This window comes from Pseudophryne corroboree, chromosome 1, assembly GCF_028390025.1.
Source record: "Pseudophryne corroboree isolate aPseCor3 chromosome 1, aPseCor3.hap2, whole genome shotgun sequence".
In the NCBI taxonomy this organism is placed as follows: Eukaryota; Metazoa; Chordata; class Amphibia; order Anura; family Myobatrachidae; genus Pseudophryne; species Pseudophryne corroboree.
The window spans coordinates 1,069,243,155-1,069,270,502 of NC_086444.1; the positions used below are offsets into that span (position 1 = coordinate 1,069,243,155).

A 27,348-nucleotide genomic window follows, 5' to 3' on the forward strand; every position below is an offset into this window, starting at 1 on the left:
CATCCTCTAGGACGTTAGAGAAACAGAGCATTTTGTACCTAGTGGGGCGGGTCATGTTGGAGGGTATGCTCCTAGACTGGAGAGGGTCATGTTGAGAGGTATGAAATCATGACATTCACAGTGACACTTACAGCAGGTCCATAGTATGAAGGGCAATTCACAGTATCTGGTGGACAGCTCATGCATGAAGCTCACATAAGCAGCTACAGCAGGGCAGCATGGCTTGTGAGCAAGCCTGCCAGCTACATGACACGTCACCAGGAATAAGCCGCATGACAGGTGCTTGGCGCAGTGGCTGCCGGGACATGTAGTCCTCGATGTCCTGTGGTGCCTGCGGACTGAGCGCTTAGTAGAGCCGTCTGCGCGCTGCATGCCGGGAAATGTAGTCCTTTTCTACTGATCTTGCTGGAGAGGCCACATCACACAACGACTGGATTCACCGACGCTCCTGTGCCCGGTGTTAGAAACATGGAGTAGCCGGTGATAGGTAATGGCTGAGACTTTGGAGTGTAAGCTCCAGTGCACAGGGCGTCCGCCAGCTCTGGTGTATGTATTGCACCCAGTACCTAAGCATGGGGCCTGACAGCTGTAGTGGGGAAGGCAGTGTGCTACTGGCTCCACTTCTCCTGCATCATGTATCCTCTCTCAGCTTCCCTGTGTTTCCCCACCTTAGCATTTGGCTTATCAGCTCACCCACTGACCAGTACCCCCTGTATGCCACGTCGTGTGTGCTCTCTGTTATTGCTGCAGGGTTTGGCTTTGGGAAATGATTGTCTTGATGTTTTAAATCTGTAGATTTATAGCAATATTCCTCATTTCCAGTCAGCTGTCATTGGGCTGCTTGCTGCTGGCCTGCACCATTCATGTGTGTAATATTCTTTTGTGTATTCAATGTGAAATGGATGTTTCACGCAGCAATTGTGTTGTGGGTACCTGGGGCATAAATATAATAAACTTAGGCTTGTACTGTAACTCTGTGTCAACCAGTCAAATGAGTTGTTGTATGGCTTGTAGCAGGTTATCTTCCATTTGTAACTTGGGTACTGTACTTAGATAATGATCTTTGCAGTGTAATATTATGGGGTAGATTCAGTTAGCCGTAGCAGCAGGGTTTACCCCACGGCATTGAAGGGTAGAGACCCTGCACGCTTAATCCCCCGTGGGTGCACTTAATGTGGATTTTTTTCCTTTTAACGCTGCGTTAAATGCACCCTCTGGGATTTTAATGCACCAGATAACCCATAGATTCTGGTACATAACATAAGATCCATTTAGGAGCGAATTGGGTCCTGCAAGCAATTTTCACAGCGAACTCGCACAGCAAATTTAATTGGAAATAATTAATTCTACAAACTGGCATTCATTTTTCAGAGGGGATCTACATTTTTGTGTGCACCCCCTTAATCAGGTGAAAAGGTAGAGGGAGTCTTTATTGCAGCCCTCTCAATGAATAATCATGCATTTGGATGTGTTCAATGGTATCATTTGCCAATAAAACCATCCGCTTTCAGGTGAATTTCTCTAACATCTCAACAATAGGTTAAATGATGTGGGGCAGGTATGTGGAGACGTTGTTATGGGAGAGGGGTTTTAGAACTTGCAGAATGGAGCTACAAATTTTTTTTTTTAAATTTACAAAATAGTATTAAAACACTGAAAAAACATTTTTATAGACCTATTTCTGTACCCCCCAAAAAAAATGTAATTTGATGATAAACGCTTGCTATAATATTTTTTAGTCATTAATAAAATCATCCATTTAAAACTATTTATGAACCTCCAGAGCTTTCCTTATGGCCACTAAGCGCCTTCTATATGATCCTGCTATCTCAGTTGTCACTTTTATGGAGATCCAGGACGCTTTCCCCAATTTTTCATGCACTTCTCCCAATATGCTTTTTGTAGAACAGTCTTGCAACCTTACTGCGAGTACAGGTTGAGTATCCCATATCCAAATATTCTGAAATACGGAATTTTTTGAGTGAGACTGAGATAGTACAAACTTTGTTTAATACACAAAGGGCTCGATTCAATTCAGCGTGGATTGAATAGCGTCAGGAGGGAGCTCCCGGTGCTATTCAATTCAGCCTGCTGTCATCCCCGACTAAAGGATTTCTTCTTGCACCCCTCCGGTAGTGCGAGCAGAAATCCGACAAAATTTAGGTCCGCGATGCTGTTTTGTGCTGCAGCGTGGGCAAAACGGCTTCGCAGCGGGCACTTTAAACGGAGTATGCCCATTCTCGCGTCTTCCACGAGTACGGGCATTCTCCGACTTAGATTGACGCTGAATTGAATAGCTTTGGGAGCTCCCTCATGAGCTATTCAATCCCCACTGAATTGAATAAAGCCCAAAGTTGTTAAAATTTTTGTCTAAAATGACCTTCAGGCTGTGTGTATAAGGTGTATATGAAACATAAATGCATTCTGTGCTTAGACTTGGGTCCCGTTGCCATGATATCTCATCATGGTATGAAAGTCCTCCAAAATACGGAAAAATCCGATATCCAAAATACTTCTGGTCCCAAGCATTTTGGATGTGTGACACTCAACCATGGACTACGCATTGGCATTTGTAATTGAATCTTGCATGTTTTGGTGCACACAATCACAGTGTATGCAGGTTTCATGAAATCAACTTGCTTTTGCAAACTCGCTCTTTATTGTATCGACCCTTACGGGTTAATGTTTTGGGAAAGTGATTAATAATTGAATAGCTCGGGGTGTCAATCCTGGAACTTTGCCTGTGCAATAAAACACGCAGATAACTGAATCTGCCCCATTACATCACGTTTGGATCTTTACACAGAATAATCTGGCAGAGCAGGACACACATTATTACAGTTAAGTAAATTTGCTGATGCTTTACGTAAGCACAGAGAATACAGGTAGATATGATGTATAGAGAATGAAATCCCAGACCAGTTATGGCAAAGCCAAGACTATGTAAGACCTAGCATATGAGTGACAGACCTTTGTCTGTGTTTCAGACTGGGAGTACCAGTCAACATCTTTCGTGGCTGATAAGTTACATGAGTAGGAGCTGGGTGGAAGCAAGAGACTGCAGTAATTCTTCCTGTGACTGCAGTGTCCTAAGGGGGCTGGCAAGAGTAGCTTATAAATACGCATTATGGTGTCTATTCATAAAGCAGTGGAAATGGTGGAGAAGTTGCCCATGGCAACCAATCAGCATCTCCCTTACATTTTATAGAATGTACTTGATAAAAGCTGATTGGTTGATATGGGCAACTTCTCCATTGGTACTTATCTCCACTCTTTTCACTGCTTCATGAATAGACCCCTAAGATTGTACATTATTACGTACCCACCAACATTTTACACACAAAAACTGGTACCAGTTAGGAAAGGGGCGTGGTCACTGGGAAAGTGGGCCACGCCCCCTTTAATATACTTTCACTGGACATTTTGAGAGTCAAAAATCGGTACAAAGCCCTTTTTGGCAGGTACAGACCATAAAAAATATACGTTATGGTAAGAACTTACCGTTGACAACGGTATTTCTCCTAAGTCCACAGGATAACATTGGGATATGATGAAGTGACAGCGTATTTGCACCAATCGGTCAAAGCTTTTCGGCCTCCCAGCATGCAACGGGCCCATCCGTATATCCCCGCCTCCTTGCTCGGGCAAATCAGTTGTATTCCCATAGCTCAAGGCAGGAGCATCATAGATAGCCCTAATCAGGTGAGAAGAACACACATGCACACCCTTCCGTACAAGAAGGAAGAGGTTAGTGAGTAAAAGGATCCTCAAATCGGGTGCGTCAGGGTGGGATCCCTGTGGATCCTGTGGACTTAGGAGAAATACCGTAATCAACGGTAAGTCCTTACCATAACGTATATTTCTCCGGCAGGGTCCACAGGTTATCCACAGGATAACATTGGGATTTCCCAAAGCAATTTAGTGGTGGGGACGCTCCTGATTAGACAGGAGAATCCTTCGCCTGAATTCGGTGTCATGAGGCAAAGGTATCCATGGCATAATGTCTAATGAATGTGTTAATGGAAGACCATGTGGCTGCCTTACATATCTGTTCTGCTGAAGGACCACGTTGTGCTGCCCATGATGGACCTACCTTACGGGTAGAGTGAGCAGAGACATTAGCCAGAACAGGGAGATCAGCTCGAGAATATGCTTCTGAAATAGTCATCCAAAGCCACCTTGCCAGTGTCTGCTTATCAGCAGGCCATCCTCTCTTGTGAAATCCGTAGAGAACGAAGAAAGAATCTGTCTTTCTGATGGCACTGGTACGAATCACGTAGATCCTTAAGGCACGGACCATGTCCAGCGATGCATCTCCCGCAGAAAGGCCTGGTTCCTGGAAAGCCGGGACTACAATTTCTTCATTAAGGTGAAATTTAGACACCACCTTGGGAAGATAGAGCAGTTCTTAGAACTAAAACTGGTTATCTGGTTAAAAGATCAGAAATGGAGGATGACTTAACAATGCCCCTAAATCTGATACTCTTCTAGCTGACGCCATAGCCGGTAGAAAGAGAACTTTAGCTGTCAACCATTTAAGATCCACTTTATTAAGTGGTTCAAATGGGGCAACTCGAAAGGCCTTAAGTTTAGTTCTAAAGTCCCAAGGCACTGTAGGAGGAATAAAAGGAGATTGAATGAGCAGCATTCCCTGGAAAAAAGTATGCACATCCTGTAAATTGGCAATTTTCTTTTGGAACCATACAGACAATGCTGATACTTACACTCTCAAGGAAGCCACCTTCAAACCTTTATCCATTCCTGCCTGAAGGAATGCGAAGACCCTGGAAACTCTGAAAGACCTAGGGTCCATTTTCCGTTCACTGCACCAATGAATATAGGTTTGCCCATATTATGTAGGAAATAAAGGTCGTTGAGGGGAAATCAAAGGCGATACTAAATGATTAAAACAAGGTAGAGAAAATAATTAAATATACATCACATGAAATCTCGACGAACTGGTGATAATTTAAATTTCTTTCACATCCAATGTCTACAATGGTTCTTTTTCAATTCAAATCAATCTCCAACGTGAAATTCATAGGAAATAAAAATAGAAAAAGAGGCACACAATGTGTAATACTGTTTATCATCAGACAATATAAACAAGTCCAGTGACTTCTCCAAAGGGAAAGGAACCCTATATGGTGAAAATCTTGATAGCTGAGAAAGGGATAGTTCCTCACCACCTTTTCATTTCAGGATGAACGTACCAAAACTCACTTAAAATAGTGTAGAATCATACATATCAAGGTATCTTTATCATAAAATAGAGGACAATAATGCAAGTAGAAATTCGTTCAATTTGAACGTACCACACTCACTTTCTTGGAGTGTGGGTATCCTCACGTAACGGTTTCTTTAAAATGGATACGAATGTAGTCGTTTCTTTCCAAAAAGATTTGTTTATTGTCACACAATTAAAAATTCCATAAAAAATTTCTCCTTATATATTACCAACACAAGGTATATACACAAAGGGTGGGTCAGATGAAATGAGACTACCATAGGTGAATTCCGGACTAACACCTAGGTAACACCCATGTACTATACCTTCACAATTTGGATGGTAACAGGAGGACGCAGTAAAAACACGGATAAATCACTGTCTGGGAGCACAGCACCAACGCCGTTTCGACTCAAAGGTCTTTTTCAAGGTGTGTCCACCGGGACTACAATTTCTTCATTAAGGTGACATTTAGACACCACCTTGGGAAGATAGAGCAGTTCTTAGAACTAAAACTGGTTATCTGGTTAAAAGATCAGAAATGGAGGATGACTTAACAATGCCCCTAAATCTGATACTCTTCTAGCTGACGCCATAGCCGGTAGAAAGAGAACTTTAGCTGTCAACCATTTAAGATCCACTTTATTAAGTGGTTCAAATGGGGCAACTCGAAAGGCCTTAAGTTTAGTTCTAAAGTCCCAAGGCACTGTAGGAGGAACAAAAGGAGATTGAATGAGCAGCATTCCCTGGAAAAAAGTATGCACATCCTGTAAATTGGCAATTTTCTTTTGGAACCATACAGACAATGCTGATACTTACACTCTCAAGGAAGCCACCTTCAAACCTTTATCCATTCCTGCCTGAAGGAATGCGAAGACCCTGGAAACTCTGAAAGACCTAGGGTCCATTTTCCGTTCACTGCACCAATGAATATAGGTTTGCCCATATTATGTGATAAATGCGAGCTGAGGAAGGTTTCCTTGCACTGAGCATTGTTTGAATTACCTGTTGTGAGAATCCTCTTGACTTCAGGACAGAGATTTCAAGAGCCACACCGTCAAAGACAGTCGATACAGATGTCTGTGATAACAAGGACCCTGCATCAGTAGATCTGGACGTTGAGGGAGCAGAAGTGGAGCATCCATCAACATTCTCTGCAGATCTGTGTACCAATGTCTTCTGGGCCAAGCCGGAGCTATTAGTATCACGGCACCCTTTCCTTGCTTTATCTTTCTTACCACCCTGGGTAATAAGGCGATTGGAGGAAACACATAAGCCAGATGAAAGTTCCATCTCACCTACAGGGCATCCACAAAGATTGCTCTGGAATCTTTGTTCTTGACCCGTATGCAAGAACTTTGTTGTTCTGACGGGACGCCATGAGATCTGTCTCTAGCAACCCCCACTTATCTACTAGAGTCTGGAAGACCTCCGGGTGTAGAGCCCATTCGCTTGCCTGAATGGCGTATCGACTGAGAAAATCCGCTACCCAGTTTCGGATTCCTGGAACGAACACTGCGGACAAGGCTGGATGATGAAGCCCTGCCAACTTTAGTATGGGACTTACCTCCTTCATAACTTTTTGGCTGCGAGTTCCTCCCTGATGGTTGAGATACACTACTGCCATTTCATTGTTCGAGCGGATCTGAACTGGTTTTCCCCGAAGAATGTCCTTTGCCTGAATCAGTGCCATGTATATGGCCCGAAGTTCCAATATATTTTTGGAAGGATACCTTCTTCCCTGGTCCATTGCCCCTGGAAACAAAACCTTCCTGACACTGCTCCCCAGCCATAGAGACTGGCATCCGTTGTCAGAATTTCCCAATCTGATATCCAAAAGGGTCTCCCCTTATCCAGATGGGATGTCTGTAGCCAACAGGCTAATGACCTTTTTAGTTACATCGTAAGGACGATAGTCTGCGTTTGTATCATCTGATGCAACCCATTCCATTTGGCAAGGATCATATGCTGCAGAGGCCTCGAGTGGAACTGTGCATACTCCACCATGTCGAATGTTGACTCCATCTATCCCATCACACGCATTGCTCTGTGAATGGATACCTTTTGACTGTGTAGCAACTCCTGAATCCTTGACTGAACTTTGGATTTCTTGTTCAGAGGTAAAATTACTCTCTGAAGGCCTGAATCCAGTACAGCCCCCAAGTGAGTCATCCGCTGTGAGGGAACCAGAGACGATTTTGCTCAATTTATGAGCCACTTGTGCCTTTGCAAACACGTTATTGTCTGTTGCAAATGACTTAGGAGCAATTCCTGTGAATATGCCAGCATTAATAGATCGTTGAGGTATGGAAAAAATCTTATCCCCTGCTGGTGGAGATAAACTGCCATTACCACCATCATTTTGGTAAATACTCTGGGGGCTGTGGCTAACCCAAAAAGTAGGGCCTGGAACTGAAAATGCTGTTGGAGGATAGCGAACCTGAGATAACACTGATGGGACAGTGCTATAGAAACATGTAGGTAAGCATCCTGAATATCCAGGGATACCATATAATCCACTGGCTCCATGGCCAAAATAATGGAACGTAAAGTCTCCATATGAAACCGAGGTACCCAAATGTATTTGTTCAGCGCTTTGAGATTGAGAATGGGCCAGAATGACCCATTCGGCTTCTGAACTAGAAACCGGTTGGAGTAAAAATCCTATCCTCGTTGTGCGGGAGGAACTGGAATGATTACTCCTGACTGAAGCAATTTCTGAACTGCCTCTTGCAAAGACCTGGCCTTCGTCTACCCGAGACGGGCTGGTACAAAAAAACCTTTGAGGAGGGTGCTTCTTGAAGGCAAAAGCATAACCTAGAGATACAGCTTCCTGCACTCAGGCATCTGTTGTAGATTGCTGCCAGATCTGTGCAAACTGAAGAAGTCGACCCCCCACCCTGGCTGATGGCTTATTTTCTGTTTTACCAACCGGTCCTCTGGTAGCCCAGTGCTTTTTATTCTTACCAGGCTTGTTGTATTGGGGCTGCCTGCCATCACTTTTTCCTGAGACCGAAAGGGCCGAAAAGCTGGAACTTTAGGTTTGAATTTGTATGTGAAAGGAAATTTTACCTTCTTGGAGTCACTTCTGACTTCAAAATATCTGTCAATTCTTTACCAAAAAGAATATCTCCAGGAAAAGGCAAAGATTCCAAAACCTTGTTAGATTCTGAATCCGCTTTCCACGTACGTAGCCAAACTGCTCTGCGAGCAGCTATTGTTGAAGCTGATGCCCTGGAAGCAATAGTACCCATATCTAATGCTGCTTCTTCCAAGAACATTGCAGCCTGTTTTATATGTGTTACAGGTATATGGGATTATTGCTATCTAGATGCCATTGAAAAATCCCCCTCCAATGCATCAGCCCAGGCAGCCACTGCCTTTGCCATCCAAGCAGAAGCCATAGCTGGCCTTATGACTGCCTCAGACAGGGATCTAAATTTTTTTTTTTTTTTAAATCCACTCTCCTATCCGTGATATCCTTTAATGATGTTGAAGGCAGAGGTAATGTAGATTTTCGCACTAAACAAATCACATGCGTATCTACCTTGGTAGCCACCTCCCTTTTTAAACAATCCCCAGCTGGAAGAGAATAATTGGAATTCCATTTCCTAGGAATTCTAAATATCTTATTGGGCGTAGCCCAAGCCTCTTCCATGATTTCAGTCAGCTGATCTGACCCCGGAAACTCAGTCTTAACTGTTTTGGGACGTTTAAACACAGGTGCCTTGGTTTTTAACACAGGCTCTGTTGAATCCTCTAAGGATAGAATGGTTTTCATTGCTTTAATTACTCTGCTATGTCCACTGAGCTGAGACCTTCCTCCTCTTCGTATACCGAAGCAGAGTTTATTGAGCTTTCATTCTCCGATGAATCCTCATCTGAAACATGTAGCATGTGAGGATGAAGATTTACTTACCACTGGCTTATCAGCCTGTTTCTTTTTAGTGGTTGCTGCTGCTGGAAGTGATAAACCGCAGGTGGGAAGCTGCATGTAAGTGTTAACCTATCCCTGGTACAGGATTTGGAATTATCCGTTCAGCTATACTGGATAATGTCTGTGCAAACGTAGCCCAAGGTGGATCAATCTGCACCTGAATCTGTTTTGTATGTTTCAAGAGACCTGGTGAATGCTGCACACAAACCATCCTGAACCAGATCTTGAGAGGTTAACCCAGCTTTGCAAGACAAACATGATATGAGTGTTGGTGTTGCTGTGAGTGTATCTTACTCACCTTTGCCGCTCTTAGACATGATAAATAATCAACACTTCCACAGTGTACTTCACAATTTGTGACTGTAATCACTTTAAGCTTTTTAAAGTGACATACAATCCGACACTACCCTGCTATGCACCAGCATTGAGGATCGGAATAGAAAAATACTGACAGAATATATAGTAAGGTCTGCAATCACACTAGCAGTCAGTCACATGTTATACATTAGTATAATAAGTAATCTGAGCACAACATCAACTACAAATACATTTCAAGTATGTAGGAGAACATATTACTGAAACCACAGTAATAGTATTCAGACTCTTATGCAATAGACACTTAGCTAACTATTCATACTCAAAAGGCAGATAGAGACTTAGGGGGTAATTCTGAGTTGATCGCAGCAGGATATTTTTTAGCAGTTGGGCAAAACCATGTGCACTGCAGGGGAGGCAGATATAACATGTGCAGAGAGAGTTAGATTTGGGTGTGGTGTGTTCAATCTGCAATCTAAATTGCAGTGTAAAAATAAAGCAGCCAGTATTTACCCTGCACAGAAACAAAATAACCCACCCAAATCTAACTCTCTTTGCACATGTTATATCTGCCTCCCCTGCAGTGCACATGGTTTTGCCGAACTGCTAAAAAAAATCCTGCTGCGATCAACTTGGAATTACCCCCATAGTGCTGTATTACCCCTACTCAGTAGAGTGGGATACAGAGAGACTCGCCCCGCTTCCAGGACCGATCAATACGTTTGCGAACGCTGAGTGGATCCAGACGCTACTAGTGTACACTGCAGCTCCATGAACCTATAGTGAACATAGGTGCACCAGTCACACAGCCGCCTATGCTGCGACTGGGTCCCCTTCGTATACAGTGTCTGAGACTGACGCGGGAAAACAGTTCATGGCAGGAGCCTCTGAGGAAACTGGTCATGAACCGGGGGGAGGGGCGACCAGGAGAGCGTCTGACTCCCCACTGCTGACATCACTGTAGGGTTCGCGGCCTCGTAATATTCCTAGATCCTATGATCCCTAAGGTCTAGCGCTGGTGCACACGAGGTGGCAGCCGCATCAGCGACTGTTTGGTAGTCTCTTCCCAAAACAGTGCGGCTGTGTCCGTATTCCCCTTCTAAGCGGAACTGATGCCTTGCCTTCTCCCTGTGCTCCGGCCACAGCCTGGTAACGTCTGCTGGACCTGCTAGTATATCCGACACAGACGCCCGCCAAAACAGCACTGTACTCGTGGGTAAGCGTTGTCGCGACCCGGCGGAGAATTGTTGGAGCGACTCTTTCTAAGGTACGTGCAAGACGTTTTTTTTTGTTTTTTTTTAAAAGATCACTCAAGAAAAAATAGTGAGACTATAAAAATAAAATAAGAAACCTTAGGGCTGCTAAAAACGAGCAGCCCTCTGACCATGGTCTGGCTCCTGCTGCACCAAACAAGAGACTGATTTGCCTGAGCCAGGAGGCGGGGATATATGGACAGGCCCGTTGCATGCTGGGAGGCCAAAAAGCTTTGACCAATTGGTGCAAATACGCTGTCGCTGCCAGAGAAAAGGTACTGTACCTTGAAAAAAATGTACAGTTGAAGGATATGTTATTATAAGGGTGTAACCATGGCTCTACTCCACTTTGGATTTTCTGAAACCTTTCCCAAGAGCTGCCTCCTTAGTATTGGGGTGATATGTTATAGCCTGCAATGTGCAGGCTGTTCAGGGTTTTGTTTTTGTTTTTGAGCCTGTCCATATTTTTAAAGTGGCAATCATTTACAAGGCAAAACAAGGTGGAATGACATCCGTTAATGAAGAAAAAAACTTTTTGCGGTTGACTTTTTAAAACCAAACCTAACACCAGTAGATATAAGGCATTAAGCAGCCTTGGGATACCTTAATATAGTATATTAAACCTGTATGTTGGGTTTGATTATATAGTGTTACCAAACAATACAGAGGCTATCTGAATATGTCAGTGTATCACCCTTTTAAGCCTGAATGGTTTAGCTGTGGTAGATTGCGGATCCTGTGTTGAGCACTTGCTGTCTGAGTCATTGTCTATAACCAATTGCATATACTATTTACTAACCTGTTAATTGATTTGGTTGTCGGTTTTTGCTGTTAACTGGCTGTATTTTAATTGGCTCTTACTTTGCCTACCCTTATGCAATTATTGGCCCAATCCACCGATTATCACATAGTGTTCGGCCATGACCAATCAGCATGTCCGTTAGATCTGTTCATTATTTGGCTGCATCTTGCAGTGTATGTGCTGCTGCAGCCGACCACCTGATATTTCCCCTTTCCTTAACACAGGCCGAATGGGGTATGTGGGAAATACAGTATGGCTCCTCCCAGGGGAGAAAAGCCAATATTGTGTGGCTATACACTAAGATATCTCACACTGTATGGCCACAATATCTGCTGGGTTTCAGACTGTCAGATAAAATGTCTATCTGACAGAGTATGTTTAGTGTAAAGGGCCCTACACATTGAGCGATCCGCCGCTGAGCTGCCCGATGGCGGATACGGCTGACGGGCGACCCGGTGGCGTGTGGGCACTGACGGGGGGAGTGAAGTTTCTTCACTCCCCCCGTCACCTGGCTACATAGAAGTGCCGGTAAATATGGACGAGATCGTCCATATTGGCCTGCATGCACAGGCAACGGGGCACCAGCGATGAACGAGCACGTGGTCGCGCATCGTTCATCGCTTGTGCCTCCGCACTCAAAGATATGAACGGTATCTTGTTCATTAATGAACGAGATCGTTCATATCTTTCATTACTGTCGTGTAGTGCCCTTAAGTCCCTGACTAGCACACAGGTCTATGGAGTGTCTCCAGTAAAGCATTGTGGAATGTACGATGTTGGAGTTCTCTTCTGTGAAACTATGTTTAGAAGTACAGTACATACATAATGTTATGTCTTTTAAATATTCAGATACTCATTTGTGGCATCGGCGACAATGGAGGCACCTTGGCGATTTGGTGGCAGAGGACGTGCAAGAGGTCGTGGTAATTCTGTCAATGGTGTACCATCTCCTGCTCCAGGACCTGCACCAGGACTGGGCAGAAGTACTGCCTTTTCAAGAGGCGATGGAAATGCTGGTCCCTGGCCCGGTGCTGGGAGAGGGAATGTATCCTATGCATCTGTCAGCAAGCCTGTTAATCCAGTGAACCGGAAGAGTGAACCTAATGGTAAGTAGTGTCACTTACCAACACGCGCTACAGGTCATCATTGAATGGGCTGAACCAGCATTTATGGAAATAATTTTAGTTGACCAATAAAATCGCTGAGGGTAGAAGTTATTTTATAGACTGCATTCTTATGGGTATTCTCTCACCCCACACACTGGCTTCCTCCGCCTTACATAAGTCACAAGTTGCATTTTATACCAGTAACATGAAATAAGTATTATGGGGCTGATTCAGTTCTTCTGCGCTCCCCCTGCTGGCCATCTATAGTAATGGGCGTCTATCAGAGCAATTCAGTTGTTTCTCCGATCACGCCCATTACCCGCGATGCACACATTTTTCTCTCGGCCTCCGGAGTGGTCAGCCTTGTAAATTACTAATAGGTGTGTGATCAGAGAAACAATTGAATATCTCCAGTAGATGCCCAGCGGGGTGGGTTGTTCCGCATCAATTGAATCGGCCCCTGTAGTGCACTCGTGCATTGAGAGTATAATTTACATTAACGCTGACATTGTTCTCATGTGTGAATTTAACCCCCGGCTGTAAAGTAATGCTTTCTTGGTACACCGTACAGTGTGATTCCTCTTGTATCTTATGGTCACTGAATGATTTATGATACTGCTGTTCCATGTGCTGGAATCTTTCTTTTCTTTTAAGTGGAGACCTCTAAAAAAAAGTTTGAAGAGATCCAGAAAGCTAACCAGGCAGTGATAAAGAAACTTGTGGATGACGATGGCAGCTCCTCGGAAGAAGACGATGATGGGGATGAAGGGAAACAGAGAGAAATATTAGCTCTAACCTTTACCACTTACACTGATCAAACAGGTAATTAACTTTGTAAATAAAAAAAGGTAGTTTTCATTTTGTCCCAATGATTTACATGGCACTGTGTGTTCTAGCACTATTACTCCAGGTATATAGCGGGTAACTGATTGTTGATTTAGTACTTTACTTCACATTGAGTACTTCACATTTATATTCCTTCACAAATAGTTTTTTCCTTCAACTAAAAATTAAGCTAAAATTAACATGTACAGTAGAAAGTGGGCCAGTCACTAGTGGAGGCCTCCATGTTTATGGGCGGAACCAGTGTTCAACCAATCAATTTGCTAGGAATTGGTGACCTCACCGAGTCACTTCTGGCTAATATTTAACACCTTGATTCATTGTGGACTGATAGGGGCACGCTCATGAATATTAGTCTACAAGTGTTTGTCTCCTCGCCTGTGTTGTGTGACTTACTGTACTTCCTCTATGGGTGAAACAAAAAATGTTTAGGTTTATATGTAAAATATATTATGAAGCACTTCATTACCAGATAATACAGAGTAATATAACATGCAGTGGGCTAGATGTACTGTAGTGGCACTTATTGTGCCGCTATAGCTCTCCCTGCTTCACCTCTATCCTAGGTGAACCAGGAAGCAGTACCGACGAGATGTTTTAACGTCTCTGTCCCCGTTGTGGGGGAGTGAACAGGAATCGGCCTCGCGCCGGGGAGTTAAGTCGGAGAATGCCCGTTCTCCCAACAATTCAACCTGTTTAGTCATCGAGAACGGGCCATCGCCGACTTAACTGGAGCTGAATTGAATAGCGTCGGGAGCTAATTCCCGGCGCTATTCATAAATTGCCGAATTGAATCGACCCCTATGTGTCTCTCCTCCCTGATGGCTCCTACGCATGTGTGAGGTCTCGCAACCATTGTGAGATCTCCTGTATGCAGCTTGGACCCCCAGCAGCCGCTGCAGGTTAGTACACATATCGGCAGATATTACATTATTGCAAAAAAAATTGTAAACGGCAAAAGTGCATTTATTGTCTTTTGATACAGCTGAACGAATTTACGTCGCCACACAATAGTATGGTGATGGTGAAATTGCAAGATGTTTGCAGATAGCATAAAGTGATTCATTCTCTGCTTTGCTACATTCTGATGCTTGTTCCAAGCATCAAATAGCTATGGTTATAGCACACTTACCACCTCTTCTTACATCTCCTGCAGTATGATCTATGTACCCAGTAATGGGGGTTTATATATCAGTCTGGCTGTATTTATGCCTTTTAAATGATTGCTGGTTTAAAAATAATTTAAAATTAATTTAAAAATATGTCCAGAAACACTGGAATCACGCCAGAACCTGCACCTCACAGGCTATTATAAATCACATAATGAAGTAATAATATGTAAATATAGTAATGTAATTGTTTTCTTGTGTGTTTTAAAGATGGTGATGCCAGTGAATTGATGCGCACCAAACAGTATGTGAATGAGGCCTTTCAGTCTGGGGCTGTGACTTGTTTGATATGCATTGCTTCAGTGAAGAGAAACCAAGCTGTAAGTATCATCCCATGATTAGTTCTAATGCAATAGATGGCACAAAATCTACACTTGAGGCAAATAGATATGTGACATTGGCTGCAATATTGCAGTCAGCAGATTAGGCAGATACCCCTGGTCAAGTCGCAGGATAAATGCATAAACATGACACGTTGCGACCAACATCCTCACAGTTTTGTTCTTACACCCCAATGGGGATGGTGGAAATATCTGCCGTGTAGGCCTGTCATAGTAAGCAGTGACACACTGACTTACATATCTGACTATGCTTCTAGTTTTGCCCCCACTTCCGTAGCGCTCTCTTGCATGCAGTTTGTTTGAGCTGTCCGCACGGTTTTTATGTAACTGCATCCAAGAATTGTGAGGTTCATTCCAGCACCTTCATCTATGCTCCTGTAAGAACTTCATTGATGAATATCGGCCATGTTCTGGATAGTTGCTGAAATATCAATCTTTTTTTTAAGCTCCCAATTTCATCACTAACATGAGCACATCAGCTTGTACAATGGGGGTTATTCAGATCCCATTGCAACTGCTGCAGGAAGCGCAAAGTAGTGATTATTGGTACTTTGCGCAGGAACCGTTCTGCATGAACAGGTACTGCGATGCAGGTAGCAAGACAACGGCAGATTGTCAGTGATTGACAGTCTGCTGCCGTCTGAGGGGGCGGGGAGGGGGTGGCGATGAAGGCGTGTCACCATCGTTTAGGGGGGAGGAAAGAGGCCTGGGATTTCCATTGAAGGATGGAGATTTCCTCTCCTCTGCAATGGGCACTGCACAGCACCGTGGGTGCCACAAGCCGCTTGATGTTGAGTGAAAGATCCGATGCTGCATCCTGGGACACATGTCCAAGGAAGTAACACTGATAGCAACTCCAGCCACATCTGAATCAGGCCCAATGTGTTGACCTTCATTTGACTGAATATATTCTGCTTTCCACCAAGACAGTATTGGCTGCTACACAACCATAAATAACAGCAAGTCAGCCCATATTGTTTAATGGTTTGCAAGGGGTTTTCTTTAAATGTTTACTTTGTCTCAAACAAGTCGATAGCAATGCCCACAAAGTGCCGTCGCAACTGCATGAGCATACCAAATAGCCTCCTAAATTGCATATTTTTGTTCACAGCACCAGAGGTGCGCACAGAAATACACCATCTCAGGGCTACCATAAGTGTGGCATATGTGCGCACTAGATCGCAGCATGGCCGCCATTGCTCGCAGTTGAATCAACCCCAAAATATTTCTTTTATGGTTGTGGTCAAAAGTTGAATTTTGATTTCAGCAGCCCACACCACCTTGTTTCAGAAAGTGACCGGCCTATCTGCGTGTTACTTTCCATACTTCAGAAATGTACTTGTGTGACGTGGTTACCATGGGACCACTACTCTGGTGTCTGCTAAACCTACAGGCCCTTTACAGTAATGTGTGGGTTCTACTATGCAGATCTGGCTTTCTGCTATGTCATGTTCTATTAGTAACGTTCGTATCACAGTGTCTCATCCCCTTCCCGTCTCTCTGCCTCTCCACGTCCCTCCTCTCCCCATCCCCGCTTCACAACAGCCGCTCATGGCAGTGTCCACCCAGCTCCAGCAAGCGAGGTATCGCTTGCTGGAGCCAGGTGGACGCTACTGTGAGCGGCAGCTGTGACATCCTCCAGCGCTGCTCTCCCCGTCTGGCTGCCCGTGGCTCTCCCAGTCTCTGCTCCCACATCTCACCTACATTAAAATGTGCAGAAGTTTGTACCCTGCAGAAGTTGTGCTAGCATCTATTACTGTATCTTACAATTCAGTGAAACATACAGTCTGACACGTGTTTTGCAGATATATTGCAAATGTTATCTACGGCATCTTTTCAATACATCGATACATTGCAGTGTTAATGTATCTTATCGATACATTGCAGTGGACCTTACTAACATTTCAACTACCTTTCAGTTGATTTCTTCTATAACCTGCAAATTATTTTTTTTTTTTTTTTTGCGTTATGGGGTTTATTTAGTAAGGTGCAGGTTTTTTAAAACCAATCAGATTCTACTTGACATTTTTCTAGCTGATCCTAGAAGATAATATTTAAAATCTGATTGGTTGCTATGGGCAACATCTCCACTTCTAAAATAGCACATATACCCCCATGTCTCTGACTAGTCGTATGCCAGAAAAGTAGACTGAATAAGGCATCTCCAATTGCTGCTGCTTTAAATGTAATCTAAAGAAATATTAAGAACTGAGTTGATACTTTTGCACACCATGGGGGTTATTCAGGTCACAACGTGATGCAAACCCAATTTCCCCTTTACTGGCGCCAATGTGCATGCGCAGGTCCCGTCGTGCGCAGGCTGGCCAATGCGATCACATTGCTTTGGCTGCGAATGCCTCTGTCTGATTGACAGGTAGCAGCGTTGCGGGGGCGAGTTGATATGAACAATGGTGGGTCGGTGCCGTTTTTGGGGAGGCTGCATGACGTCACACGCAGCCGTTCCGACGGAAAACATGGTGGCGGTGTGCCTGCCTTCACAGCCAGTCTGCGAAAGGCAGGGGGTGTTCCGCAATTGCTGCAAATGCAATTAAATTGCAGGCGCAGACGCTGGGCAGAACATTTGGCATGCTGGGCAGCCTTTATCTGTGATGGGCGGCCCCCAGCATATGAAAGAAAGAAAAAGCAGAATCTACAATCCAACCTGAATAATCCCCTGTATCCTTGTTATGCCCTTCTGTACTGGAGCAGTGTATCCATGTGAGATCAGTAGCTGCGCTCTCTAATTATAAATGGCTTCCTTCTAGGTCTGGAGCTGCTGTGCCTGTTACTGCATATTTCACATGCCTTGCATCCAGAAGTGGGCCAAGGACAGCGTATTCCTCTTGTCTTCTCCGCTCACAGATGATGACTTTGAAAAGAAAGATTATCCTTGGCCCTGGTATGTGACCGCTCAAAAATCCTACAGACTCTGTACTTTCTCTGACGTCCTAGAGGATGCTGGGAACTCCGTAAGGACCATGGGGAATAGCGGCTCCGCAGGAGACTGGGCACAGAAGTAAAAGCTTTCTGACTAGCTGGTGTGCACTGGCTCCTCCCCCTATGACCCTCCTCCAAGCCTCAGTTAGATTTTTGTGCCCGGCCGAGAAGGGTGCATTCTAGGAGGCTCTCCTGAGTTTCTTAATAAAAGTTTAGTTTTAGTTTTTTTTTTTTTCAGTGAGACCTGCTGGCAACAGGCTCACTGCATCGTGGGACTAAGGGGAGAAGAAGCTCACCTGCATGCAGAGTGGATTGGGCTTCTTGGCTACTGGACATTAGCTCCAGAGGGACGATCACAGGTTCAGCCTGGATGGGTCCCGGAGCCGCGCCGCCGGCCCCCTTACAGAGCCAGAAGAGCGAAGAGGTCCGGAAAAATCGGCGACGTTCCTGTCTTCAATAAGGTAGCGCACAGCACTGCAGCTGTGCGCCATTGCTCTCAGCACACTTCACACTCCGGTCACTGAGGGTGCAGGGCGCTGGGGGGAGCGCCCTGAGACGCAATAAAACATGTTTTAAACCTTATATGGCTAAAGAAATGCATCACATATAGCTCCTGGGCTATATGGATGCATTTCACCCCTGCCAGTTTTCCTAAAAAAAGCGGGAGAAAAGGCCGCCGAAAAGGGGGCGGAGCCTTTCTCCTCAGCACACAAGCGCCATTTTCCCTCACGGCTCCGCTGGAAGGACGGCTCCCTGACTCTCCCCTGCAGTCCTGCTACAGAATCAGGGTAAAACAAGAGAGGGGGGGCACTAATTGGCAGAAAATACATATACAGCAGCTATAGAAGGGAGAAACACTTATATAAGGTTATCCCTGCATATATATAGCGCTCGGGTGTGTGCTGGCAAACTCTCCCTCTGTCTCCCCAAAGGGCTCGTGGGGTCCTGTCCTCTATCAGAGCATTCCCTGTGTGTGTGCTGTGTGTCGGTACGATTGTGTCGACATGTATGAGGAGGAAAATGATGTGGAGGCGGAGCAATTGCCTGTAATAGTGATGTCACCCCCTAGGGAGTCGACACCTGACTGGATGGTAGTATGGAAGGAATTACGTGACAGTGTCAGCACTTTGCAAAAAACTGTTGACGACATGAGACAGCCGGCAAATCAGTTAGTGCCTGTCCAGGCGTCTCAAACACCGTCAGGGGCTCTAAAGCGCCCGTTACCTCAGATGGTCGACACAGACCCAGACACGGATACTGACTCCAGTGTCGACGGTGACGAGACAAACGTAATGTCCAGTAGGGCCACACGTTACATGATCACGGCAATGAAGGAGGCTTTGAACATTTCTGATACTACAAGTACCACAAAAAGGGGTATTATGTGGGGTGTGAAAAAACTACCCATAGTTTTTCCTGAATCAGATGAATTAAATGAGGTGTGTGACAAAGCGTGGGTTTCCCCCGATAAAAAACTGCTGATTTCTAATAAATTATTGGCATTATACCCTTTCCCGCCTGAGGTTAGGGCGCGTTGGGAAACACCCCCTAGGGTAGATAAGGCGCTCACACGCTTATCAAAACAAGTGGCTTTACCGTCTCCTGATACGGCCGCCCTCAAGGAACCAGCTGATAGAAAGCTGGAAAATATCCTAAAAGGTATATACACACATACTGGTGTTATACTACGACCAGCAATCGCCTCAGCCTGGATGTGCAGCGCTGGAGTGGCTTGGTCGGATTCCCTGACTGAAAATATTGATACCCTGGATAGGGACAGTATATTATTGACTATAGAGCATTTAAAGGATGCATTACTATATATGCGAGATGCACAGAGGGATATTTGCACCCTGGCATCAAGAGTAAGTGCGTTGTCCATTTCTGCCAGAAGAAGTTTATGGACACGACAGTGGTCAGGTGATGCGGATTCCAAACGGCATATGGAAGTTTTGCCGTATAAAGGGGAGGAGATATTTGGGGTCGGTCTGTCAGACCTGGTGGCCACGGCGACGGCTGGGAAATCCACCTTTTTACCCCAGGTCACCTCTCAGCAGAAAAAGACACCGTCTTTTCAAACTCAGTCCTTTCGTCCCCATAAGGGCAAGCGGGCAAAAGGCCACTCATTTCTGCCCCGGGGCAGAGGAAGGGGAAAAAGACTGCAGCAGGCAGCCTCTTCCCAGGATCAGAAGCCCTCCCCCGCTTCTGCCAAGTCTTCAGCATGACGCTGGGGCTTTACAAGCGGACTCAGGCACGGTGGGGGCCCGTCTCAAAAATTTCAACGCGCAGTGGGCTCACTCTCAAGTGGACCCCTGGATCCTGCAGGTAGTATCACAGGGGTACAAATTGGAATTCGAGACGTCTCCCCCTCGCCGGTTCCTGAAGTCTGCTCTACCAACGTCTCCCTCCGACAGGGAGGCAGTATTGGAAGCTATTTACAAGCTGTATTCCCAGCAGGTGATAATCAAGGTACCTCTCCTACAACAGGGAAAGGGGTATTATTCCACGCTGTTTGTGGTACCGAAGCCGGACGGCTCGGTGAGACCGATTTTAAATCTGAAATCATTGAACACTTACATAAAAAGGTTCAAATTCAAGATGGAATCACTCAGAGCAGTGATAGCGAACCTGGAAGAAGGGGACTATATGGTGTCTCTGGACATCAAAGATGCTTATCTCCATGTCCCAATCTACCCTTCTCACCAAGGGTACCTCAGGTTTGTGGTACAGAACTGTCATTATCAGTTTCAGACGCTGCCGTTTGGATTGTCCACGGCACCACGGGTCTTTACCAAGGTAATGGCCGAAATGATGATTCTTCTTCGAAGAAAAGGCGTCTTAATTATCCCTTACTTGGACGATCTCCTGATAAGGGCAAGATCCAGGGAACAGTTAGAGGTCGGAGTAGCACTATCTCAGGTGGTGCTACGTCAGCACGGGTGGATTCTAAATATTCCAAAATCGCAGCTGATTCCAACAACACGTCTACTGTTCCTAGGGATGATTCTGGACACAGTCCAGAAAAAGGTGTTTCTCCCGGAGGAGAAGGCCAGGGAGTTATCCGAGCTAGTCAGGAACCTCCTGAAACCAGGACAAGTGTCAGTGCATCAATGCACAAGGGTCCTGGGAAAGATGGTGGCTTCTTACGAAGCGATTCCATTCGGAAGATTCCATGCAAGAACTTTTCAGTGGGATCTGCTGGACAAATGGTCCGGATCGCATCTTCAGATGCATCAGCGGATAACCCTATCTCCAAGGACAAGGGTGTCTCTCCTGTGGTGGTTGCAGAGTGCTCATCTTCTAGAGGGCCGCAGATTCGGCATTCAGGACTGGATTCTGGTGACCACGGATGCCAGCCTGAGAGGCTGGGGAGCAGTCACACAGGGAAGAAAATTTCCAGGGCTTGTGGTCAAGCATGGAAACGTCTCTTCACATAAATATCCTGGAACTAAGAGCAATTTACAATGCCCTAAGCCAAGCAAGGCCTCTGCTTCAGGGTCAGTCGGTATTGATCCAATCGGACGACATCACGGCAGTCGCCCACGTAAATAGACAGGGCGGCACAAGAAGCAGGAGGGCAATGGCAGAAGCTGCAAGGATTCTTCGCTGGGCAGAAAATCATGTGATGGCACTGTCAGCAGTGTTCATTCCGGGAGTGGACAACTGGGAAGCAGACTTCCTCAGCAGACACGACCTCCACCCGGGAGAGTGGGGACTTCATCCAGAAGTCTTCCACATGATTGTAAACCGTTGGGAAAAACCAAAGGTGGACATGATGGCGTCCCGCCTCAACAAAAAACTAGACAGGTATTGCGCCAGGTCAAGGGACCCTCAGGCAATAGCTGTGGACGCTCTGGTAACACCGTGGGTGTACCAGTCAGTGTATGTGTTCCCTCCTCTGCCTCTCATACCCAAGGTATTGAGAATTATAAGACGGAGAGGAGTAAGAACTATACTCGTGGCTCCGGATTGGCCAAGAAGGACTTGGTACCCGGAACTTCAAGAGATGCTCACAGAGGACCCGTGGCCTCTACCTCTAAGAAAGGACCTGCTCCAGCAGGGACCTTGTCTGTTCCAAGACTTACCGCGGCTGCGTTTGACGGCATGGAGGTTGAACGCCGGATCCTGAAGGAAAAAGGCATTCCGGATGAAGTCATCCCTACCCTGATCAAAGCCAGGAAGGATGTAACCATACAACATTATCACCGTATTTGGCGTAAATATGTTGCGTGGTGCGAGGCCAGGAAGGTCCCTACAGAGGAATTTCAACTGGGTCGTTTCCTGCATTTCCTGCAAACAGGACTGTCTATGGGCCTCAAATTAGGGTCCATTAAGGTTCAAATTTCGGCCCTGTCAATATTCTTCCAAAAAGAACTGGCTTCTGTTCCTGATGTTCAGACGTTTGTCAAGGGAGTACTGCATATACAGCCTCCTTTTGTGCCTCCTGTGGCACCTTGGGATCTCAATGTAGTTTTGGGATTCCTAAAATCACATTGGTTTGAACCACTCACCACTGTGGACTTAAAATATCTCACATGGAAAGTGGTAATGCTGTTAGCCCTGGCTTCAGCCAGGCGTGTCTCAGAATTGGCGGCTTTATCCTATAAAAGCCCTTACCTAATTTTTCATACGGACAGGGCAGAATTGAGGACTCGTCCTCAATTTCTCCCTAAGGTGGTTTCAGCGTTTCACTTAAACCAGCCTATTGTGGTGCCTGCGGCTACTAGGGACTTGGAGGACTCCAAGTTGCTGGACGTAGTCAGGGCCCTGAAAATATATGTTTCCAGGACGGCTGGAGTCAGAAAATCTGACTCGCTGTTTATCCTGTATGCACCCAACAAGCTGGGTGCTCCTGCTTCTAAGCAGACGATTGCTCGTTGGATTTGTAGTACAATTCAGCTTGCACATTCTGTGGCAGGCCTGCCACAGCCAAAATCTGTAAAAGCCCATTCCACAAGGAAAGTGGGCTCATCTTGGGCGGCTGCCCGAGGGGTCTCGGCTTTACAACTTTGCCGAGCAGCTACTTGGTCAGGGGCAAACACGTTTGCTAAATTTTACAAATTTGATACCCTGGCTGAGGAGGACCTGGAGTTCTCTCATTCGGTGCTGCAGAGTCATCCGCACTCTCCCGCCCGTTTGGGAGCTTTGGTATAATCCCCATGGTCCTTACGGAGTTCCCAGCATCCACTAGGACGTCAGAGAAAATAAGAATTTACTTACCGATAATTCTATTTCTCGTAGTCCGTAGTGGATGCTGGGCGCTCATCCCAAGTGCGGATTGTCTGCAATACTTGTATATAGTTATTGTTACAAAAATCGGGTTGTTTATTGTTGTGAGCCATCTTTTCAGAGGCTCCTACGTTTATCATACTGTTAACTGGGTTCAGATCACAAGTTGTACGGTGTGATTGGTGTGGCTGGTATGAGTCTTACCCGGGATTCAAGATCCTTCCTTATTATGTACGCTCGTCCGGGCACAGTATCCTAACTGAGGCTTGGAGGAGGGTCATAGGGGGAGGAGCCAGTGCACACCAGCTAGTCAGAAAGCTTTTACTTTTGTGCCCAGTCTCCTGCGGAGCCGCTATTCCCCATGGTCCTTACGGAGTTCCCAGCATCCACTACGGACTACGAGAAATAGAATTATCGGTAAGTAAATTCTTATTTTTACCTTGCTGACCTACGGAGACATCTGTGCCGCTCCCAGCGTGTGCTGTATTTGCTGTATTCTCTGTGTTTATGTGGAGAGTAATTGAATATTTTATGGTAGTGGGCATAGCGTCTTAGACAGCTGTGTAATAAAGTAAACACTCTCTACACCACGCAGCATGGTGATGCATTGTCTGACAACTATAGTGCTAAATTACCTGGAACGTTCCAAGGGCACACTGGGTTATAATGACATACTCGGCCTTTGCATGTGGCAATAGGGCACACAGCAGGCTACCTATAGACTGTTATCTTCAATTATTTTATATACATGCTTTATTCACAGTAGTTGGTGATTGTTCAATATTTGTGTAAGAACATAACATCACTCAGTCATTTTGTTTTGAACATTGGGCTGTGTAGTGGTGATCTAAGGCTTATTCACATATATTCCCTGAAGCATACTGCAGTGCAGCTCAGAGACTACAATGGACGTTGAAGTCATTGCTTCCATTGCCAGTGCTCCTCCACTGTTCACATTGTAATTACTACAGCCTTGCTGGTGTGGTGGATGTGAATGCATAGTAGTGGGCGCTGATTAGCGATTTAGTGCTCATGATAGTTGCTGCAGTCAGTGCTTCGTGTATTTGTCAAAGTGGCCAACTTCCCTAATCACGCAGCAGCACATGTACAGTATATGAGTACTCGCATAGGGCTCGCTGCAGTCTGGGGAACTTAAAGTCTTGCTCCCAAGATTTTTGGCTTCCAAAGCCTATATACTAAGAAGACTGTACACCACTTCCGTCATTCTCTCATCATAGTTATAGACAGTCTATCCTATTCCCAGACACGACTCCATAACTCCATGTAATGTGTGTGGCTTCTGTCTTTCAGCCCAAAGTGTCGATATGAATATAAGCGATCAGAGACTCCCGCTAGGTATTACTGTTATTGTGGAAAAGTGCAAGATCCACCTCTGGACCCGTGGCTTGTACCCCATTCTTGTGGACAAGTTTGTGAAAGAGAATTTAAGCCCTCTTGTGGTCACAGATGTTTGCTGCTGTGCCATCCAGGTAATGAATGAAACTTACTGCAAAGCGTGCTCTCTATAAGCCTATACTGCACCATAAATCCAGCTTCTGTCTCGTCTATAATAACTTGTTTATTAGTGTGGCTCCCAGGTCATAGTCCCATTGCTTCCACTCAATTTCTGTTCCCAAAGAAATATGAAGTATAGAACAGAAATGCAATGGCACCTCCATGCTTCACACCTGCAGCTTCTGTACCTGTTGCCTGAATATATATCCTACATATGTCTGATATTAACATTATCTGAGAAGCAAGTGACGGGGTTATTACCAAGGCTGTGTTATAAATCGGCGTATGCACAAATATAGTATTGAGCAGAACATTTCACCGTAATAATGTTTTGTTATCACTAGTAGTTGATTCTAACACCACTATATGCCCATCTGTCTGTCTCTGCTCAGGCCCATGCCCACCATGTCCAAAGATGGTGACCACCACTTGTTTCTGTAAGAAGGCAAAATCTGTTCCCCGCCGATGCAGCACCAAAGACTGGTCATGCCAGCAGCAGTGCGGGAGAATGCTGTTGTGTGGACAACACAAGTGTACAAACCCGTGTCATAAAGGTAGGTTTAATGCAATGGATGAAACCTTTCCAGCATGTATGTAAATGAGCATTTATTTTTATAAGCTGTGTTGTACGTTCCATTTGTATCTAGCTGTTCTGAAACTATAATTAAAGAGCCTTGTGTGAGGAACACTGTGTTACTGGGGCTTTGTGACCTGTTCATCTACGTCTCTGGTATACATAGTAGGGTTAGGCATCCCCGTCATCCAGTTACATTCATTTCAGTTTGTGATTAATAAATGGTGGTTGTTCTGAATAAAGCACATGCTGTACACAATACGTGTTGTGTAATATCTGTGGATGGGCCATGCCTGGGGTATAGAAGCTGTGACACTCTGGTCTCTATCTGTAAACAAGGCTTTGGGTTTGTTTGTTTTTATACATTTTGATTTTGTTCTGGTTAATACAGCATGGTTATGTGTGTCTTGCCAGGTCTTGGTCTTGTTTGTTTAACCCTTTTAATACATGTTTATTTCTTTGTGACAGGGCAAACATGTATTATTATTATTATTATTATTATTATTATTATTATTTTTTTTTTTTCATTCTGTCATTTTTATCTAAATATTTATGTAGAACATCCAAACATAAAAATGTATTGGCAGACAAAGCAAATATCTGAAAAATAACATAGGGCATTACATACAAATGGAAACGTAATACACAATAAGTAGGATATGCAAAACACTCCATGACAGAATATCAAGAGCCCAGTGGCGGAACTAGCAAGCGGTGGGCCCAGGTGCGACAAAATGCTTTGGGCCCCCCCCATCCCATCCAAGTCCACCTCCTCACCCCTTGAGAGGATCTGGTGAGGGGGACCTGCTCAGGGCCAGAGAAATGGATACCTAGCAACAGTGCCGTAACTAGACATTTTAGCACTGTGTGCAAGAAACGGCATCGGAGCCCCACCCCTGCATGCAAAATAGGGGCAGTGCGCGCTGTAGGCGCGCGCAAAAATACATAGTGGCGTGGCTTCGTGGGAAAGGGGTGTGGCCACAAAATAATACCAATTCCTAAAACGGTGCACAGTAGTCTCCATTCTTCAAATTACGCCGCACAGTAGCACCACTACACCAGGTAGAGACCCTTTTACGCCTTACAGCGAACAGATTCCTCTTTTTACACATTACGGCAGACAGCGTCCCCTTTTTACACATTACGGCAGACAGCGTCCCCCTTTTTACACATTACGGCAGACAGCGTCCCCCTTTTTATACATTACGGCAGACAGCGTCCCCCTTTTTATACATTACGGCAGACAGCGTCCCCCTTTTTATACATTACGGCAGACAGCGTGCCCTTTTTATACATTACGGCAGACAGCGTGCCCTTTTTACACATTACGGCAGACAGCGTGCCCTTTTTACACATTACGGCAGACAGCGTGCCCTTTTTACACATTACGGCAGACAGCGTACACTTTTTACACATTACGGCAGACAGCGTGCCCTTGTTAAACTTAGCGGCAGACAGCGTCCCCCTTTTTACACATTACGGCAGACAGCGTCCCCTTTTCTCTGACGTCCTAGTGGATGCTGGGACTTCCGTAAGGACCATGGGGAATAGCGGCTCCGCAGGAGACTGGGCACAAAAAGTAAAAGCTTTAGACTAGCTGGTGTGCACTGGCTCCTCCCCCTATGACCCTCCTCCAAGCCTCAGTTAGATTTTTGTGCCCGAACGAGAAGGGTGCATGCTAGGTGGCTCTCCTGAGCTGCTTAGAAGTAAAAGTTTAAATAGGTTTTTTATTTTCAGTGAGTCCTGCTGGCAACAGGCTCACTGCATCGTGGGACTAAGGGGAGAAGAAGCGAACTCACCTGCGTGCAGAGTGGATTGGGCTTCTTGGCTACTGGACATTCGCTCCAGAGGGACGATCACAGGTTCAGCCTGGATGGGTCCCGGAGCCGCGCCGCCGGCCCCCTTACAGAGCCAGAAGAGCGAAGAGGTCCGGAGAAATCGGCGGCAGAAGACGTTCCTGTCTTCAGATAAGGTAGCGCACAGCACTGCAGCTGTGCGCCATTGCTCTCAGCACACTTCACACTCCGGTCACTGAGGGTGCAGGGCGCTGGGGGGGAGCGCCCTGAGACGCAATAAAACATGTTTAAACCTTATATGGCT

The 27,348-nt window shown here is 45.4% G+C and overlaps 1 protein-coding gene across 1 annotated transcript in view; it reads left to right on the top strand.

Moving 5' to 3' along the window:
- The first annotated feature begins 315 nt into the window (after window positions 1–315).
- The window catches only part of NFXL1 (nuclear transcription factor, X-box binding like 1), a 202,595-nt gene continuing 175,562 nt past the window's right edge, over window positions 316–27,348 (top strand). The window contains exons 1-7 of the mRNA XM_063920974.1: window positions 316–487; window positions 12,384–12,640; window positions 13,295–13,462; window positions 14,863–14,972; window positions 17,759–17,892; window positions 24,471–24,649; window positions 25,067–25,228. Coding sequence (XP_063777044.1) covers window positions 12,409–12,640; window positions 13,295–13,462; window positions 14,863–14,972; window positions 17,759–17,892; window positions 24,471–24,649; window positions 25,067–25,228 — 985 coding nt within the window. The 5' untranslated portion in view covers window positions 316–487; window positions 12,384–12,408. The remainder of the gene's footprint in view (window positions 488–12,383; window positions 12,641–13,294; window positions 13,463–14,862; window positions 14,973–17,758; window positions 17,893–24,470; window positions 24,650–25,066; window positions 25,229–27,348) is intronic.